Below are 22,051 nucleotides of genomic sequence, written 5' to 3'. Positions count from 1 at the left end.
GAGGAACCGAAAATGACATATTTTATTAGTTCATACTTTTATCATGAGCACCAATGTTCTGTGTTAAGTGGCATTTGGTGTTAATTATTATAATAACATATACAATAATAATTGATATATACAATTATCAGTACACAGTAAAATGTGTCAACATTTATCAATAAGAAAATAGAGTGAAACTCGCACGCACGCACATTCAATAATGAATCTGCTGCTTTCTGTCAGAAATGATAACAGAATAACATTCACAGTAGAAGTTATGCATATTCATGAAACTTCACTTTAGGTTCAGAATGTGCCTAAACGTCTGCCTTGAGCAGCAGGAAAATCAAACCAAGTTTACTGTCTTTAAGTGACTTCCACCAGATAAAAGTGACTATTAAAATATAAATATGATTAGAAGGCAGTTGACTATACATGACTCATTGTTTCGTAATGACCTATTCCAAGTATATATATATATGTATGTATATAAAAAAAACATATTTAAATGCTTTTGTTGATGTGACGCATGTATTTTAAAAACATAACATGGAGTACATGCAGCTAAATGAGCAAAAGTCCTTTGAAGTATATTCATCATCCTTGGCACCACAAACAGCCAATTTTAATAAGCTGTTAACGGCATGTTTGTGTACTCACTCTTAAGGCTGCTTTGGGAAAGCATGTAGAAATTGCAGTAGTTTGAACAGACACTCTGGACAGAGATCTTCCTGTATCTTCTAAAATCAATCGTTATCAGGAAATAGCACAAAAATGATGCTGCAGATTCTTTTGTGTTCAGAGTTTCACCTGTTCAGCAACTTCTCAGTTTTATCAATTTAATCTATGTGCCATTAATGCAAGGGAATAATTGAGTTGTTTAAGATTAAAACATTTTCATTAGACTGCGCCAACTCTAGAGCTTTAAGACGTGCAAATATTCCATTTTCATTTAGTCTTTTTTGCAATCCCTACCTGCTTAACTCATCAATCTGATGCCAAGTCATTTCTCATTAATTCAATCACTCCTGTAAAAGTCTAAGCTAATTCTCCAGTTCATGTTGCTCACCAGAAACACGAGCTGGTCATTAAGTAAGTGGCGGCTCCTCTCTACGGGGTCCTCCACTGCTCCCACTGTCCTCACAAAGTTCATACAAAATAATTGAATCATGGTCTCCTGGTTCAGTCCTGTCTTCGCTCTTTATGCTACCTTGATCTGAGGGTCTAATATTGCCACGGGTGGGTTTACATTAGAGTTAGTGGAAAGCCTGCTGTGTCTCAAGGGATCCTTCAGTGTCTGTATGAGATGCCAATGAAAATATTCTGACTATTCACAAACTCCTCATTTGAAACTTCCAATCAGCGGCGAGGGGATAGGAATTTAGCCACCAGGTTTATAACCTGGGATACTGCTGTTACTATCTGATTTTTTTAAGCAAACTGGATTTACCCAGCGAGACTCTTTGCCTGAACTGGGTTTCTAATTAGCTTTTCACATGTACCCGACAAAGACTCACTTCAATCCCTTCAGGGTTGCGGATCAGGACACTATTTTGGTGTTCAGGTTAGAGTGGAAAATGAGATACAGACTCAAGGTCTTGGGTTTAGGCTGTTTATCTAATTCAAAGGGAGGCACACCAAAAGGGTGTGTGTGAAGTGAGCCTGTTGAGAAATAAATATGTAAAAATGCACAAAGTCCCTCAAGTTTCTGTTCTCTGCCGAAAAAATACAGCTCAAAGAACCAAAAATAATACATTTTTATCGAACTTGGTACACTGCATCAAGCCCTGACGGTGTTCCAACTTAAAGGGTGCTTCACACACGGTGGTGTTTCCAGAACTCTGAAGTCAAATCAAAAATACCTTTTCAGCCAAATGCTAAACAAATTATGCACTTGGAGTTGTTCAGCCTGAAGCCTGCAAGGACAGCCTTAGCATTCCTGAAGTACCGCAAACATTGACAATGACTGACTCCTCTGCTTTTAGTGCTGCCAGGAGCACAAACAGCACATGCTCCCCATTGTGTGCCAGCATTTTACCTGATACTGTTTTGTCTTCAGTGATTTGATGACTCTTAAACTTTGAATTTCATAACCACGGTCTGCTGGAAAAGACAATGGAACATGGTTGCAAAAAATACCCCAAAAACAAAACCAAACAAAACCAACAATTTCGTTTTCTATGCTTTTGAACTGACAGATTCATCCATGATGAAGGACACTTCAGTCAAAGCTAGAGTGCTTTCTGGCAGTTGCCAAGACTTTTGAACGGCGTATTCACTGCCCTATTGTAGCATTAATTCAGTATTAATTTCCTTAATGCAGTCACTTAGTTTGAAGTTGGGAAATTTTGAGTCTGCAATTAAGTTAATACAGTCTGTGACATGATTTGATGATTTATTTCAATGTTAAACACCAAAAGTGATTTTCTGCTACTAAACACACATACTGCATACCTGATGGTGGAAGAAGTAACCCCTCACAGTCAGTCTCGCACATGGACTTCTCAAAAATGCTAAAATACAAAAACATAATAAGAAAAATATGTTTGACTTGGTTCTAGCTAGCAGCTACCCACACATTTTACATACTGAAATTAAGCTAGCAAATCAACTGCACATGCTGCCCCCAATAACGTGACTTAAACAATTAAAAACACAGCCGAAATTAACATACAGTATTTTCTCCAGTGATGGAGGCTTTAAGTCATCATACACGGTACAGAAACCACACTTTTAGCCATAAAACAAAGTTAATATCTCTGTATTTTTACGGAGTTGATAAAATGCACACTTACCACAGAGATAGCATTCACAGACTGTTACCTACGTACGGGGTGCACCGCCCCAAGTCTGCAGGGCCCCAGCAGAGGGCGCTACACTCATTTCACCCTTAGCCTCTGTGGTAATATCATTACTATCAGGCAGAGTAAACAAATAATAAAATAATAAAATACATAGCACAACATGAAACAAACAAGTGATCAATAATAAATTTAAATCAGTGCAAATTTACATTAACAGGACAGTAAGAATTGGCAAGTGGAATTATTAACGCCGCTACGCAGGAAAAAAATTTATATCAGTTTGGATCATGAAGCCTACTTGTAAATGTTTGTTTGTCGCCTGCTCGCAAGTACTGAGGTGTGATACACTTACTATAGTACATGGTGTACATTAATTCTGTCATACTGGAACTACTGTTTTATTTACATTTGGACTGTGGGTTTTGCCCTTTAAAGTTTCATGAAAAATGGGAGCTGTGCAATAATTTAGCCTTTAGTCTTTCAAATGATGAATGATAAATTAAAGATGTCTCTCTCCTGTGTTTCTCCTCTACTGCAGTACATTAAGACTTTCTACAATAAGACATGGGTTGAGAGATATGGGAAGCCCATTTCAGCAGAGACATCCACCCTGCTGTGGTCAGTCACAGTGTCCATATTTGCTATCGGAGGCCTTCTCGGAGCGTTGTCTGTCTCTTTATTCATCAGAGTACTGGGAAGGTGAGTTGACACCATACACTGTGTAAAACATGGACATAGTCTCCGTTGCTACAGGTCCCTGAAGAGCCATTGTGAAGCTCAATGACGGTGGCTCTGGCTGTTAGCCATCTAGGCAGTGCCTGACTCTGCCAAACTCCTGGCTAATTCAAAAATGGGCAAAGAGGTGGAGCATGGGTGGAGCAAAGTAGCCATGCCTATAATTATGCATACGTTTAAGCCACAATATAATCTAAACAAGTGAGCTATATAAAAATTCACCTCTGTACAGCTGTAGTGATCAGGGAAATCACCTATAGAAACCAGGCTTTTTTTTTTTTATACCAGGCTGTAAACATGTTTATTTCTGCTCTAGCTTTGGACATTTTAATATGGAGATCCTCAAGTGGCCATTGGTGGAACTGCAGTTTTTTGCACTTCTGTGTTGGCTTCATTTCTCATTCCCAGAGGTTGCTGCTTGGTTGACTCACTTGCACTTATGATCAAATCTTGTTCATGTAACACAGAACTGTTTCCTACAGTTGTATCGGTCATGGGACCTGAATCATAAAAATTGACCAGCGGATTAGCCAGTGAACTTTGATTCAACCCAGGCTTTCTGATACCTGATGCTTGCTGACTTTTAGCTGTGGCTTGTCACAATGGTAACCTGTTCTGTTACAGTTTCAGTTCAGAGGATCAGATCAAAATGTGTAGATCTAAATGACTAATTGACTATCTGATTGGAAAAATGGAGTCAGCATTCTACAGGATAGACAAAAGTACTGCATTTACACAAGACAAGACGGTGATGAGAAATTAAGAACACTCAGACATTTTACAGACAAATATGATCACTTACGTTCCATTAAAGTTAGATCAGAGATACACAAGACAACATAGGAAGGAAACTCCATAACTGAAGAAAAGTTATGTTGAGGCTTGTTTGAAGATTGCTTCACAACATTTGGAAAAGCTTGCAGAGTATTGGAAGAATGATCATTGGCAACAATACGATGCGCCATGTGGAGGAGAATTAGCCCTGTGACCCTAAAAATACTATACCGACAGCGAAATTCAGAAGTGGAAGCATCATGATCGAGACCAAATGATCGAGAGGAAAATGAAAAGTGCCATGTGCTGGGAAATCTTGAAGAATCTGTCGCCATCCACCAGGATGATAAGGAGATATGGCTGGACTTTCCAGCAGGACTATAATCCAAAACATACAGCAAAGGAGACGGTCAATTGGTTCCAATATAACATTTGCGGAAGGGGCTGAAGATGAAGATTCCCCCCTGGAAACTTCAGGATTTAAAGACTGTGCTGAAGAATGGACCAAAATCCCAGCGGAACACTGAGTTCCTTCACATTAGTTCCTTCAGACAGTGAGCACCTTGAAGCTTGTCAATGGCTTCTCCAGCCAAGTATTAATTGAATTTCAATTACTGTGTGTTCAGTCCACTTTACAGCACATAATTTTTTTCATGGATTGGAATGTAACAGTTTCTTTATCTGTTTTATTGAGCTAATACCGACATATGGTCTCAATTTCTTGTGAACAGCTGCAGTGGAAATATGTTTAATGAAAAATGGTTGACGTATTGAATATTTATTTCCTGTGTGTGTGTGTGTGTGTGTGTGTGTGTGTGTGCGCGCGCGCGCATTTGTATTCCCATCATATACAAACACACAGTATATAACTGTCGTAATGCGATAAAGCTAGGCTTGCATGCACTTCTTAAGGGTGATGTGCTTTACTAGAAGCTGTTAAAGAAACCTTCCAGGAGAAACACTGCACTGTTTCCCTGCAGCTTTTCCTGGCGTGGTCCAAAAACATGGCAAGATTTATCCTCATCCCAGTGTGTGACATACTACACATACATTTTTCATTGTCTGGCTGAAAGTGCAATGCTTCCTCTTTTGGAGCTAAGGAGACAATCTTGCCATATGCTCTTTGTTTTCTTTGTCAGGCACTCAGTTCTTACTTTTTTTTTATTACCCTCCATACCTTATGCACCTTCTTCCTCTCTCTGACACTCTCTAAATCATTGTTTGCGACCACCAGCTCAGTGCAGGAAGTGTAGGAGTTCACATTGTGCATTGGCACTTACTATTAAACAGCACAGCACTAGCCAGAGTTACTTTTCTCGAGGGATTCCCGTTGGGATTGGGGTAGTGTAATTTACTTTTATGGATTTGCCATCGGTTTCTACTACAGAACAACAGTAGGTCATTGGCCCTAAGAACTACAGCAGGAGATACATGTTGAGACTACGTAAATCAATAATAGCTATGCAGAAAAAAAAAAAAAAAACGTTGCTGAATCTGAGAATGATCAATGTTTGTTGAGACTGGAAGAAGCTGATCCAATTAGCTGAACTAATTGATGAATCAATGATGCTGTGATTTCTCTAAATGCCGAACACACCGAAAACCTGTTTTCTCAATCAGCTTCTGACTATGAGTAATGGGATTTTTTTTTCATTTCACATGAGAGATGTCTGAATTTGCCCTTGGTTTTCTCATTGGCTTATAGGTAATTTTTCATATTTCTGTGCACCTGTCAGAGTTTGGCAACATTTCAATCAAAATCTGATGAGTTGTGGGGTTGTTTGCTTATGACCCACCTGTCACAGTTGGTGAGTGTGAGGCCACAGTGATTGGACCCAGATGCAGACAGATTAGTATCGTTCAGTGTTTTATTGCCATAATGAATGTACTAACAGGTAGGCTCAGGCGCAGGTAGGCAGGCAGGTTCAGGTTTGAGTACAGAGTCAGAGTAAAGTTCAGGTTATGGTGGCTTGAATGCAAAAGTACAAAGCACACGGCAACTTTGATGATCCGTTCACCGAGGGAGGAAATGGGCTGGTATATGGCCTGCAGGGCTGAACAGAGGTAGTAGAAACAGGTGAGAAAGGTCTGATAACTCAAGGGCAGGAGGGAGGGGCTGGATGTGAGAGTCAGGTGACTTGGTCAGCTGGAAATGTCTGAGGGCGGATGAACAGAGAATGGCAATGACGGCAGGGAATGCATGGGCATGGGGGAAGATGGAGGTGACTGACTGAAGAGAGGGGCTTTAAATTTTGCCTTTAAGGTTTTATTAATTTATGTATAATCTTCTTTTCTGACAAGTCTTACTCAAACAACCCACATATTAGCCCCATGTTTCTTTAGTGTACATTATAATAATTTTTTGTCATGAAACATTTGCTCAATTGGTGAATCACAACTCACCAAAAACAGAAAAGAGGAAAATGCAGGTAGGACTTGTACCGGCCTCCCATTTTCTGTATTGACATTTATCCTATAGTGCACTTACGACCACTTGGGATCATTTTGTGTCTCGTGCTCATTACAATGAACTACACTTCACTTCCTATCTTACCAGCTGCAGTAGTGGACCTAGTTTGACATTAAGAACAAGAATTTGTTGTTTTCAGCATCATCTGTTTGAGGTATACTGGATTTTTGTGTTTTCACTAGATGAAGCTTCACGGTGTTGATGCATGTTTTCTAGGCACATAAATGTAATGAATTGTAATAATTTGCTTCAGACTGAGCAGCAGTGGTTTGACAACTTGTTTTCCACAGTGAGATCAATCTCGCTGCCAGTGTGATGAGTTTCTTGGGTTTAGATCTAGCTTCGTTTCACCGCCTTGGCGCAGGGCTGCAGAACTGTAGGCCCTTCTTTCCCCCATGGACAGACTCCAGCAGTGACAAAATCACCTCAGTGCTCTGGAATAATATATGTTCAAAAGAATCTATTATCCACTAATGATGAGGTTGTCACTCTCTGCACAGGGAAAGACTTATGAAGCTTTTATTCGGAGTCATTTGAGAAAATTAAGATGCCCTTAAGATTCACCTTGGGTTTCTCAGTGCCGATCCTCACTGTGCTGATTAGGCTGAAACGTATTATTCATTCTCCCTCCATATTCTCTGCGAGACATCTGAGGGCCAGATGGTAGTTTTGCAGAATGTCTGAGAAAGGTTGAGATTCAGACGTCAGAGAGAAGAGTTGAATATATATTAGCAGATGAGGACACATGGAGCAATTTAAAAGGAAAGTATTTCAAAGAGTGGTCAACTGGTTAAAAAGAAAATGACCGTGAAGTTAAGAAAGTGTTTTTTTCTTTTGTTTAAACTGCGATGTCTGGAGATGTCACACAACAGTGTGTTAACACTGAGAACAAGTCGGTGTTTAAAACCCTGCTTGCTTCAAGTCTTTAATTCTTTACCCAGCAGAGTTTTGTCAGATTTATACATGTGCTGCCTGAGACAGAGTGTCAATATAGACAAGACCGAGACTGCACTTAGTTATATGTGTATACATCTATAGATATATATAGATATATACACAGAGCGTACTCAGTACAAAGAATGATTGTGCATCACCCGCCTGCTCAGAGCAGGTCGATGGCTCAGTGCCACAATATAAACCAAAAAGTTTAATTCCTCTTGTAGCTTTATTAGCCAGCGAGACAGAGTAAAGATTAATGAGTGATTCTTACCAACATTTTAATCCACAACAGTTAGTAAGAGTCCGTGTTCTGCAGGGCTTTCCTTCACTCTGGTGACTCTCATTACAGACCTCTGAAGGAAGCATCTGTTTCATCTGCAGTGAAACTGGAGTGATGTTACGTGCTGTCAAACAATTACACACAGAATTCATTTTATGCAACCAATGCCAGGCATGTGCACAATGAACCTCTCTCTGTGTGTGTGCACTTAAAACTTGTCATTTTGATTGATTATTTTAGTTTTTACTGCAGTGTAAATCAACAGGCTTTCTGGACACTGATGTATCAAAAACACAGATCTTTTCCATTCTTGATACTCTGTGATCATTTTGAAATCATCTGAAGGTTCATCAGTCCACCAACAAGATCTATGTCGTGCGAATGATCCGATCTCTTTGGTACAAATGAAGGGACGTGAGTAATACTTGGTGAGAGCTGTTGTTTTATCGTCTCCAAAAAATAATGTGAGGAGAAGGCGATTCAGCCTGGCCTTCAGGTCCTGTGAAGGACACATGCCACGTGAATTGTGTGCTGAGGGTGACACTGAACCCATGATTAATTTGGCATACTACTGCTGACCTGAGGGTGATGGTCATATTTATGTATATTGACGTTTTTTGTTATTCTCTCATTTTTTAAGACCCAAAACATCTTTCAGCCGTTCTAAGTATATTGGGATAATCGTTTTTCCTCAGACAAAAGGCCACATAAAGCTTCAACCAGTCGTGAGCAGCCTCCCTTGGAAATAGATATTGATTTTTCTGCTTTGGTGGCTCTGACGACTCGTATACATCTGCTCTTTATCCCCTTGAAGCCATGAATGCCACTCTTAATTATGCTTTTTTATAAATCCTTTTGAGAACATTCTCAACTCTGCTAGTTTTTGCTCCAAACACTTGAAATGTTTCAGGATTTAGATTGGATGGCTGTGATTGGTTTTGCTATTTGAATGTTTTATCACAGAGAAATCATTGTGCTCATTCTGACATAGAATTGAAGTGAATGAACTCATGATTTATATGAAATTCGTTTAGGATCTTGAAAACCTTTGCTTATGATGTTAATGTTTTCAGCTGAAATTGCCTCTTCTCTCTTTTTTCCATCCATATTCTCTTTTTGACTTCAGAAAGGGAACCTTGCTGCTGAATAACAGCTTTGCTATAATAGCCGCTGTGATGCTGTCGCTGGGTGAGATGGCAAAATCTTTTGAGATGCTCATCATTGGCCGGATTATAATGGGGTTTGACTCTGGTAAGTGTTTCATTTATATTCAACGGTATTTTCAAATTAAACAACTAAACAAAATGTATCTGTGTGGGTGCTTAACATTGCACTTGCGCTCCCTTGAATGTCGCCTATTGAAGCTCCCAGAACATAGATATGAAGTTTCTTCTTCTTAATCATCGTTACCCAGAGAAACACTGTCAGTTGTATATTAAAAAGAATCTGCAGCATCAAATGAGATCAAAAAAGTTAAATTCATTTCTAAATGAAAAGAAATTATAAAGATGCAAACCCAAAAGATTGATATAGGCCTGTAACAACATCTAAAAGACAAATCTATGGAAATTGACAGGGACCAAGGATAGTTTACTTGACAAACAACACTGCACTGATGATCAATAAGCAATGAGACGTTGATTACAGGTCAGACTTTCCCTTCTGCATGCACGTCTTTAGTCATGGAAGAAGAGTTTAACATCAGTGCTCATTCATCTCACTCTGTTGTGAGGATTAAATGTTCCACCACTGCTAACACACAGGTCATCTGTGTGCCCATAATGTTACCACACAGTTCAAGACAGTTCTCAGCTGCTGCTGCATGTTGAATACAGTCAGTGCAGGTTTTCGGCTGTTGGTTTGTCTGTGCTTGTGTGTTTCTGTGGGAAAATGGATACAGATGGAGGAAGAGATTCAGACACCATTCAGGCTTACAGCTTAAGGCTAAAGATAAAAGAAACATGGAGGGATACTTTCTCCTGGTACCACAGCTGTACCCATATGTAGCAGCCAATTATTTTATGGTATCATCGAAAAAACAGTCATGTCAGTGCATCCCTCCAGAATTCCAAGCATTTGTGTGAGTTAAAAGTCACATTTGAGTCTGCCTTTTGTCCTTTCCATTGCAAGATCCATTTAAAGATGTTAATACATAGTTTTTCTTTGACAGGCATCGCTCTCAGCGTGCTTCCCATGTACCTGGGAGAGATTACGCCAAAACAGATCAGAGGTTCCATTGGCCAGTTCAACTCCATCCTGATCTGCCTGGGAGTGTTCACAGGACAAGTGATGGGACTGCCTGAGCTGCTGGGTCAGGTCAGTGTCATTAGAGATTAAGAAGGAAGTAGTATTTGTGACGTTGCTTGCATAGGTTTTTGAAAGAACATTTTGAAGGCTGAAATTTAGATTTACGCTATCAATGGCATCAGAAAATCCAAACTGGGACAACAGAGTGGAGCCCGGAAAAGACTGTCAAGATTTACTGACTGTATGTTGTGAGAGAATTTCTAACAATCATACTGGTGCTGCATCTGAAAAGCTTTTCTGCATTGCCTCCAGAATTCAGCCGCTGTGGATGCTGCTGGTGGTTCATTTGTACGGACTCAACATTAGATCTTGACTGCTAGTAAAGTGGGAGTCCATTAGTTGTAGATACGGTATCTATTGCTGCAGAGTCACTTTTTCCGCCTGAAAAACATACAGTAAAGGTGACAGAAGAAGATTTATGATCAGTCTTCAGATTCTTCTTTGTTTGAATAATAAAAGGGATTCATTTCAGATGGAAAGAATAAACTGCTGTCAGGAAGCTTATTTATCTAAGACAGAACATGTGTTGAAACCATTCCACCATTTGAATCCCTGTTTTTAGCACTGTCTAGCAGAAAAAAGTGCCTTCTTGCACACAGAAACATTTTCAGCACAATGCAATGCTTAATACGCTGCTGGGTATGGTCAGAGGTAAACACATGTCATATCAAGGAGCTGTAACACATCAATTTGGACTTGCATGAATACAACTGAAAACTGAAACTCGAGTTTGTGTACAGCGTTTCCGTCCCATTCGGTCAGATATGACAGTGTGAGTCCAAATGAAACCGTGACATGAACACATAAACTTTTGGAGAAGTTCATTATTATTGTCAAACTGCTGGGGAGTCTGTGGAATATCAACCTTTGTAGGTCAGTCAAACCCTGAGGTGACAAGAGAACTGAAACAAATAAAAAACTCCTCCACAAGTAGATAGCACAACAAAGAAAATAAAACACAGAGGTCTACTTCAAACCAGGTTTAGATAATAAAATGGACGGCTTTAACTTTGACGGCTTTATTGGTGAACACTAGACTAGGCAAGCAGAGTAGACTACTGTTTGATTTCATTTAATCTGAAATGACTCAAATTACCAAAGTTATTATTAGGGATAAAATACATTCAGATCAAAACCATACTGGAATAGAAATGATTACCTCTGACCATAGGAGAGGTCCTGGTTATTGGAAAATAAATCAGTTATTATCAGAAGAGCAGGATTTCATTTAGGTCACAAAGAGGACTTTTTTCAGCAAACCCTCTGGTGATGCATGCCTTTAAATATGACTTAAGAGGTTACTGTCATTTATTACTGTTCAAGGAAAAGGAAGAAAAACATCTCTTTAGGGTAATGGATGATAATTCTAATAGAAGGAAAGAGATTTAGAAACATATTTAGAAAGACAAATCAAGCCAAACGTTCTATAAAGATAAAGCAGAAGGGATGGAAAAACAACTATGATGTACTAAACTCTCCATGAACTATCCAACACAGCTCAGCAATTTCACAAAACTCTCAATAGATAATATTGTTTTTACCAACCTCAAGGATTTTTACAAGAGATGAACATACATGTTTTTCTAAAATGTTTTCATTTAATATTTCAGTTAGATTTAATTTAATTTCATTCTCCAGTTCCACTTTTGAAAACCAATAATGAATCTTTCATCCCGATGACCCGACTCCAGTTAACAGTTAAAGAAAGATCTGAAATACTGCACTGTCATTGGCACTCAACTCTTTTAAAGCTTTTAAAAGGCCAGAGCTGGATGGGATACCACTTGTATCAGACCTTTTATCTTTACATTAAAGTTCCTGTGTTGGCATGTTTTAATAATGCATAGATTCAGGAAAAATGATTGTTTTTAACACAGGAACATAACTGACAATATACAAATCTCAAAGACTGGATGCATATCACATTACAGTGTTATGATGCTAAAATCCTGGCCAAGTGTCCCGCTAAATGTTGCATTAAAACTGTATTTTTTCACATCATTTATTTCATTGGAGATCTTGAAAAGCTTTTGATTGATTACAAGTGGACTTTTTCTACATGTTTGCATTATTTTAATTTTGGCTCATCCATAATTTATTAGATAAAATCCTCACATAATAATTGAAAATGGGAACTAATGAATAATATTTCCAAAGGGGTCTGAAACAGGGCTGCCATATCTCCTTGTTTATTTTAGCTATAAAATTTATCTACCCAAATATACCTTTGAGGGATATTTTGGGCACTACAGTGAAATTGGTGAACTTTGTTCAAGCCAGGCCCTGAACTCTTGCATATTTAACGCATTATGCAGTGAAATGGGCAGCGGCCATCAACATTTTAAGGCGATGTCACAGTCTGATCCTCAGTCCTCCACACTGTTCTCGGTCCCTGTCTCCAGCCCCTGCTTGCTTCTCTCAGGCCATGTACTCTCCTCTGCTCAGCAGGCCTGCTATGGTCCACCTCTCTACCTTTCTGTCCTCGGGCTTTCCCTCCGTTCCTCATCTACACCCCTGTTCCCACTTCTCATCTGTCCTGCTGTTACCTGGCCGAGTCTGCCCGCTCCCCACCATATACCGGTCTACTTTCTTTGTTATTTGCCAGATTATTATGTTGTGTTTCTGTGTGCGTCATGTCTTGGTTCCATACTTCTGTCTATTCCCTAACTGTATATCTGATCTTTTGCTTGATTTATGGACTTCTGATTCCTGCCTGCTCCTTGTCGGATTTGTTTGTCTGTTTGGGCTACCTTCTCTGCTTTTGACCCTTGCCTGCCTCACTATCCCATAAGCCTTTGTACATTCATTTTGTGCAATGAATCATTGAACTGCCTCAGCTCTGCTTTAATCATCTGCATTTGGGTCCTATTCCTTGCGTTCCCGTCGTTCTGCTGGCACCAGCCATGACAGACTACTGCAGATGTACTTGCAATGGTTATCAAGTACTGGCATGTTTCTTTGAACTGAAAGATGAGTTTAAAATGTTCTTTATTGACCACAGTTTTCACCTGTCTGACCATTTTCATGGTGAGTTCATGATGGCTATCTTATCATGGGGATATTTTTCTCTGAATGAACTTAATCTCGGATTACAGGGCCTGTTTGTGACCAATTCAAGAAGTTGAAGAGCAATGATTGACAACAAAACCAAATTCTTCCCATCATCATGTGCAAATGAACTTGATGTGACACATAATGTCGAACGCAACATTAATGCATCTCTGTGGGATGGCTACTTTGAAACTGATGAGTCAAACAGGAGAGCCTCATGCATGAAAAATGAATTCAATCAGAATTCTCTGCCAGATTTCGGGATAGGAGAGTGCACAGAATACCCTGCACTGGGCTGTCAAGACTTTGATTCTCACATAAATAGGTGGTGGTAAAGGGCTAACCCTAACCCATTATGTGCATTTTTTAATACAGGTTCATTGACTCAAGCACCCCCTCTCATGAACCTGTAGTGAGTATTTCACAAGTTCAAGTGGATTTTATATATTGGCCATTTATACATATACAATATTTGTTGGGGGGATGGGGGTATGTAGCTTGAGGAAGGTTGAATGAGTGAAGGGTACGGGGCTGTAAAAAGTTTGGGAAACACTGCCCTAGAGGAAATGTTATCTACTCTCTTGGCCCTGTATTAAAAAAATGAATGGCTAGATGCATTTACTCTTAAATTAATTTCCTACAATAAAGCATGCAGGTCTATCTTTTGGCAGTTGTGTGTGTTTGGTTGGAGGAGGTGATCTGTTGCATAAATGGGGCTTATTATCCAAGGATGACCCCACATTCCTGTTGCTATTCTTCTAGGGTTACACCAAAAGCATGTACACTAATTCACACAGTACACTGTATTGGACAACAGTTAGTTCTGTATGAAAGCTGTGTTATAGCGGGAAATTGCTTCTCTGTTCTTGAGTGAGCACAATTTCATTACTATTTAAAATCATGCAAACAGTGGCGATAGCGGCTAGTGAGTACTGAAATACAAGTAAACTGTTGGAGAGCAAAGCCAAGACACTGAATGTCAAGCTGACACTAATATACATTTACATAATAAGCTATTTATGCTTGATATACCTGCCTAACTGCTGAAAACCAGTCAGTAAATTGAGGTTTTAAGAGGATTTTTAAGCCCTGGTTTTAATAATAAATGACATAATCAGAAAAAATATTGACACATGTTTGTGTTTTCCAGTGGAAGGTAGATGATACAATGCTTACCTGGCTCTTACTGTTGTAAATTTGGCTAATGTGGCTGTTAAAATAGCAAAATAGTATAATTGTTGCAAAGATAGTGGGTGTCAGCTCTCTGCTGGTCCTGAGGAATTGCAAGCACCAGAAAGCACCGTTCTCAACATCAGCACATACTTAATTTAGCTTGATGAATGAATTGTGGTGAGTGGGTCTGTTCTTCTTGACTTTGTATTGGTGAGTTATGTGAATGGGATTTAGAATGGCGCACCAGTACATAACAGCCATTTCTGCATACCTGCTGCGACAAGATGGCATGTACAGCATCTGTGTTTGTCTCTGAAATTATTTGCATATGATAACATACTTCAAAGCCTCAGCCACATGCTGTTTGGGGCTTACACTCTTGTGGCGTAACGTGCATAACACAGTATTTCATATTTCCAGCAGCGCACTTGCTTTCATTCCAACAATAATGATTTAAGAGGAGCAATTGTGTTCCTAAGCTGGTAAATACTGGATGAAGCTCCTTTTTACATGATTTCCATAAACCCATGCCTTGACTGTCACCTTTTAAGCTACTTGACTTTGATGTCTGACTCCTCAGAAATAAAGTACAATTTTTTCCGAACAAAATGTATTCTTCCCGAAATCAATGTGTATTTTCACTTTAACTTTCAAGTTCAGTGAAGGAAAAAATCGAAACTGTTTGGACCCTGATGTATAGCTGGAGCTGTGAATCCCTTCGTTCTTGGTTTTATTTTTAGAAGATTTGACTATGTTCTCCTCTCCTATTTTCTTCCACTGTCCCTTTGCACTGACATTTACACATGGGCATCATGTCCGAGCTCCGAGCAAGCGGGTACTCATTTTTAATTTATAAGTATTGGTTTTGTCCCATCTATCACTTTGACCTGCAGACCACCTTTATAAATATCATATGGAGTTGCGTATTTTCATGCAGCCATCGCTATGTATTCATATCACCCCTGTGAGACACCTCAGGACAGCCCGTTTCCTTGTCATTTGACAAGGGCATCACAGACATATGTGACATATCTGATGATAATTTGATGGCATTTGATGATGAGACTCAAACCTCTCAGAAGAGGCTTCTGTTAATCGGAGCCGACACAAGATGCCACTTGTCGTGAGGTGCAAAATGGTGATAAGCTTTGACAAATGATAATTATTCTAACCTTCATGCTTAGCCACTGACCTTCTCCTAGTAGGGACACATGTTTATTCCAGCAGTGCGGCAGGAACAGGCTTTTAGCCAGTCTGTCACTGAACTCTCCTGAGACAGTGAACTCATCAGCAGGCTTCAAATGCAGCTTACGCCAGTAAGGTTAGAGGTCAGATCAGCGGCCTTAATGTGCCTGTATCTATATTCCATACCCTATGCCTATGCCTTTGGCTTCAGAGGGTTGTGTAAATGGACAAAAACATTGATGGATTGTTGTTTGTGGGGATTGTCACTGTAGTGCAATTCCTTTTAGATGGTTGTCACACCGTGTCAGAGAGCAGAGTAGTATGGTATTCTAAATGACTTTGATATGTGCCTTTAGGTGCTGTCTATGTGTATGCTTTCAGTCTGCAATTTCACAGTACAGCATACAATATTCTGTATATTCACACATAGGATACAATCAGCACAAGAGTAGCTTAGCATTCAGTGTTTTTGCCACATGGCTCTTAACTGTAAAGGTGCAGCAATGTCTGTGGTGTTTGCAAATAATGAAGACAAGGCGATACACTTCGTTTCTGTAATTCAGTCGGAACGGAGGTCAGATTGAATTTCTAATAAACGTTCAAGTATATCTGAAATGAAACTATAAAAAAGAAGCCATTGTTTTACACAGTCACATAATATCAAATGAATAGTTGTAAGTGATTTTTTTTGGCCTCTTGGGGGCAGCGGAAAAAAAAGTTGCAAACATTTTGACACATCATCACTGCTTATTTTACACATCCAGCAGTTACAAAGCAACATTACTCTTCATTTGCAGTTTTGTCTGTCCACCTGATGAATGTAAGTTCAATATTCATTCTATTTTAGCTCAATTTGGGTCTCTACCAACACCTGAGGAAATATTTGGCTCTTCAGCAGCTCAATTTTTAACTAGTCCACCAGCTAGTTGCTACCTGTGTCTGTCTGCTCAGTGCTGAGCCGGTAGTGTACAGTTGATTTGTAGATATTTGAGTGAACCTGAGCAGTAAAGTTGCGGACTGAACAGCTAAACAATGAGCTTAAACGTGCTACTTCATCGAGTCGAGGGGAGCTGCAGATTCAAGTGATGATTCTCTGTATGTTCATCACTGCAAGCGACTCCTATGACACATTGTTTTCACTTTGTCATTTCATATACTAAAACCGCTTAAGGTAAATTAGTAAACCATATTAACCCCTTCTGTAAAGTGTGAATCCCAGTGAATACCAGTTCCACTATCTATAAGGAGCGCTGCTTTAATATATTAAGAATAGGACAGCATACGGCTGCTAGGGCCAAATGTCAATTTGCTCCTCTGACAGAGCATCAGAAAAACAGGCTGCCGGAGGAGGTGACATTCATTCCAAAGAGCTACAGGCAGAGGGATGATGGGCTTTCTCTGATCCTGGCAGCTCCACCTGTATAGAATTCCAAGGGTTTAGAGTCTGCTGATGTGAGGCTTTTACCAACAAGGTGTTCATTTTATGAGAATTAAATGTGGAAGGGGTGTTGTGGTTATCATATTTACAGACATACAGTAACTCCAGGGAAATCTTTCAGGTAATGGGCAGGCTACTGAGACACGACTACAAAAAAGTATCAAGGGAATAACTGCTCCTTCCCCTTGGGAATCTATCTGGTGCATTTTTATACTTTTACGTTTTAAATCCTTTGGCATGCCTCATGCATCACTGGATTGATAGAAAAATGCTTATTTGCTTACCACTTAATTGCTCTTCCAGGGTAACAAAACATTTAAATATCAGGTATTCTGAAGGTTTTTTTTTTGTTGATGCACCCTGTTATCCATCATGCATTAGTCTCAAACCAGCTGACGGTGAGTGACAGCGAATTCATTCTCACCACCCTCTGTGGAAATAAACATTTGTGATTCACAATTAATGCCTCCGCTGAACTTAGTAAATATTCGTATGGAGCAGGATCCTTTCTCACTTGAGACATGGTCTGAAAAGGTAAAGTAATTAAGACTGACCTAACACAGATAATATTTGGTTGTATAATTGGATACATCATAGGTGTGGACCACCTGACATTTCCAATACCTCTATCTGAGAAGGTACAGCTTCACACTGATCCCCGTCTCTTTGTGATGGTCCTTCTGTGACAGTAGCCGAGGCTTCTGTTTCGTTCCTCTCAGCTCTAAACGACAAAGTTGTGTTTCATCCTTTGCTTTTGTGCAATCACATTTTTGACATCCTGCAGCCTCTGCATTCTCAGAGGAGATAACTGAGAGGAGAAACTGCAGAGCAATAAACGATTTGTCTGCTTTGTTTAGTTTACTGTAAATGAGTATTACTCTAAGTCATAGCGGGGCTTTCAGAGCTGTGGTTTCTTTTATCACTAGGGATGATCAGTGCCCGGAGGGGAGACACAGCCTGGCTCACTGAGCTTGGCCCAGTTAAAAGCAACTACTGGTAGACACCATTAGGCATGCATTTAGTGCGTGTGTGTGTGTGTGTGTGTGTGTGTGTGTGTGTGTGTGTGCGCGCGCGTGCGCGTGTGCATGAAGTAGAGAAGTACATGTGTGCCCTTCACAAGGTACACTTTCCATGACCCTTTTCTGCAGCTATAAATGATCACTTTTCATTTACCTTACAATTGTCAAGTCAATCATGTGTATTCATAATAGCAACAGTCTTACCTGATTGTTACTGTAGGTATTCTATGTGAACGTTGGATTATGACACCTCACTTTCTGCCAGTGTTCTCCTTATACTTTACATCTACATGCTGTAAACCTCTTTAATCAATCATTCTTTTTTGGGACATGCCTGACTGTCAGAATGGAAGTTAGATAATGATGTTAGAACAGAATTAATCAGTTTCCGAGTGGAGTCAACATCAGCGACCTGTGCTTTATGAGATGTATATTAGTACAGACCTCAGAAACCAATGCTCGTAGAACGGAAATTAAATTGCCCGTCCTCATCTCCAGCTGGGATAGGATAGCTCAGCGTAACTAGTTTGCGCAGCGTGCAGCCAGGATTTAGCACACAGAAGATCATAGAGAGGAGCTGGACTGTTAGCAGCACAGAGAAGCTTGTTTTATCAGTCAGAGGCAAAAAGGCATACATTTTCCATTTTTGCAAGTTCCAAGAAATGTCTCTAAAGAGCCTTACTGAGAAAGATAATTAAGCTCAAAACTTGAACGAGTTCACGAGGTAATGACTCACCCTCTTCAGAAGGGCTCCCCTTCTTCCTTTCCCTTCTCATTAGAATACTTATTAAATAAAATGGAAATGCAGATGTCATATATTTTCTTCTTGAATGTGTCTAGAAGCTTCTTTTCAAGATACTCATCCATCACACATCCGTTAGTGAGCCATAACAACTCAGACATTTTAGTGCATTTCACCAACACACATGGAGGTGTAGGTCCACATAGAAACAGTAATCTGTTCACATTGTTGTTGTTCTGTATGTACACGTAATAAATGACCACTCATGGTTTGGCATCGCCTGCCACAAAAGCTTGATTTGGAACAATCAGATGACTGAGAGGACTGCTCTGTATTTTTAAAGGTATTTCATGCTTTTATATTACAGAGAGAGATGTTATTTTGTATGAAGACTTTGAAAAAAAAGTCATGTTTTGAACAAAAGGCTGTACAATGATTCAACCGGAGTGACAAATCAAAGAGCAGAAAGAGACAAAATACATCTTAAAAAGTATTATACAACACTGTGGAGACATCGACTAAATGGAAGTTTTGATCACTTATTCTTCCTTTGGGGCCAAAAGAATTTCAAATGTAAGTAAAATATTTGCTGCCTGAACTATACTGTTTTCTTTTTTTTAAGCCATTGTTGAAGAAAAAAGGAAAAAACATCAGGTAACACTTTATATTAAGGGACAAATATTCACCAACAAGTTGCTTATTAGCATGCATATTAGTAGCAAATTGGCTCAGTTATGTTTGGCGGTTCAAAGAGACCCAGATGCAGGTCACTCAGCAAGCAGGGTGGAAAAAATTAATGAAACCTGATTCCAGTCAAGCAAAACAGGCAGGCAACAAAAGCTGAGGGAGAAGGCTCAGGCAAAATCCAACAAGGAAGAAGAATTACAAATAACTAAACTAATAACAAATCAATACGGCAGCAGGAACACTAGCAACAAACCCAGGGCAAGGGAATCAACACAGGTGACCTGACAACTGAAAGAGGGAAAACAGACTGATGAAACAGACGATTAACAAAGAACAGGTGAAACTAATCTACAATCACAGGGGCAGGGAAAGAGACAAAGGCAGGAAGTAAAACAAAACACCACACATGACGAGAGACTCTACAAAATAAAACAGGAAATGATCGCTTGTAGTGACAAACCCACAAATGCTCACCTAGTTCTCCTCAGCTCTTTGGAGCATTTTGGCATCTTTCAGCTAACTAGGTAGATTTTACGAATGACAGCTTTGATTTTTGGCTCACTCTCACCGCTCTCAGGCAACGTTAGCAGCTAGCTGGTGAACACAGTGAAGCATTTAGTAGCTGAAGAGTCAGATATTTCCTACAGGAATTGGTAGAGACCAAAAACAGACCTAAAAGATGATGAATATCGAGCTTAAGTTTGTCAAAGGCACAGAAACATGATTCCAAATAAACAATAATGTTGCTCCATGTTTGCTGGATGTGTAAATAAGCAACTGTTTGCTTTCCATCTAAACTTTATTGGGCTGCCACCAGCATATTCGAATAATATGGCTTTAATTGAAATCTTTAATTTGAATCAGTTGGACTGTTGAAATCTTTTTTTTTTTTTTTTTCCCCAGACTATGTATATAACTCATAAATGTGCAGTTAATATTCAGCCCAGGCTGAATACATCAGAGTTGTTAAAATTACATTTTTAAAAGTTTTACAGTGTGATAAGAAGTTTTTAGTAAAGGTTAGGCAACTAAATCCCCAACAGACATCTTATGAGTTGAGAGCTGACATTTTCTCTCCAAAGGGCACCTCCTCTCCACATTCAGTGCATCACTACGAATGTCCTTCATGACGCTCAGATCTGCTAAATAGATGGGACTGTGCCTCCTGTCACCTTAAATTCAAAGTGAGCAGGATTGTCCTAAAAACAATGTACAGACTCACACAAAAATGATCCCTCTCAGTGTGTGGGGGTGTCTGCCCTCTGCCTGTGGCTTCTTGTTTTACTGTGTTCAGGACATTTCAGAGAATCAACCCTTGGGCAGTGGGTGTGTAGCTCCCAGCCAATAACAGCGCTCAGGGTGTAAAGGTGGGACCAAAACATATTGACACACGTGCAAGAGGAGCCGCTGAGCCAGAGAGGAGGTGCCAGCTTTCAGTGCTGTGCTCACAAACAACGGACAAATCCACTCATTCTGCCTTAATGATGCACGCACATACAGTATGTCAGTGTGTCGTTGCAGTGCAAAGGTCAGAGATCCTTTATGGTGTGTGACGCATCGTTAGTGGTGTCTGTGTGATGTCAGGTCAGTGACCTCATCCTTGATCAACACAGGCTGATCCTCACACTCTTGTTAGTTTCAGTAATAAGGCCAGGTTTGTCAGGTTTAATTAATTGTAGTCAAGGACCATTTTTTATCAAATACAATATGCAAAATGTTCGGCACAGGGCCATTTCTGAGAAAACTTTAACAAGTAAAGTGAGTAATAATGATAATTAAAGTTATCTTGAATGACATAAGTGCTCCATGCTGTTGTTGTTGCAAAGCACTCCTTTGATAAGACCACGTTTAATACCAGTTTCCATAAATCTACCGGTTTTGATAAATATTTAGTCTCTGAGGCATTTTGTGAAGAAACCGCCGAGTAATGGAGACGATAAAAATGACTAACGGCATCCCAGTGGATGCACTTGTGTTCAGCTATTTGTCTTCTCTGCATCCAAGCAGTCAATATTCACTCCATAACATGACTGTCACACAGAAACAACAGACACAGCTTTCTGCATTTGTCAATTTGAAGATGTCTGGATCTCACAGATTTTTGCTGGCCTCATAATCAGCTGATCATTTTGTACTTCACCTGTCACGGCAGTGACTGGAAAAACAGCCAACTCACTTTCTGAGTTTATCGCATCCGTTAAGGCAGGAACGCCCTTGACCAAAGTCACACACAAGACGAGATGGAGGTGCCACTTGAAAACATCTCTTTGAGCCCCCTGTTAAAAACATACTGTGAATTAATGTATGGTAGCTACCGTAGTAGAAAAGTTGCCCAACAAGAATCATGATTTAGTGCTTTTTTTTTTAATTTGTTGGGATATGGTGCCTGTAACCACAGCACTTAAAAATCTAATGTCTATTCAATTGTATTTTCATTTTCCATGTTCCTTTAAATTGCTTGACAT

At 39.6% G+C, this 22,051-nt stretch overlaps 1 protein-coding gene across 1 annotated transcript in view; it reads left to right on the top strand.

Annotated features, from left to right (window-relative positions):
• Nucleotides 1–22,051, top strand: part of slc2a9l2 (solute carrier family 2 member 9, like 2) — a 98,911-nt gene that overhangs the window by 11,446 nt on the left and 65,414 nt on the right. Inside the window, exons 4-6 of the mRNA XM_076753398.1 lie at nt 3,325–3,485; nt 9,111–9,235; nt 10,155–10,300. Of these exons, the coding sequence (XP_076609513.1) occupies nt 3,325–3,485; nt 9,111–9,235; nt 10,155–10,300 (432 nt within the window). The remainder of the gene's footprint in view (nt 1–3,324; nt 3,486–9,110; nt 9,236–10,154; nt 10,301–22,051) is intronic.

Source organism: Chaetodon auriga, chromosome 2, assembly GCF_051107435.1.
Source record: "Chaetodon auriga isolate fChaAug3 chromosome 2, fChaAug3.hap1, whole genome shotgun sequence".
In the NCBI taxonomy this organism is placed as follows: Eukaryota; Metazoa; Chordata; class Actinopteri; order Chaetodontiformes; family Chaetodontidae; genus Chaetodon; species Chaetodon auriga.
Note: the sequence above shows the minus strand (reverse complement) of the source record. Positions and strands in the feature narration are given on the sequence as shown.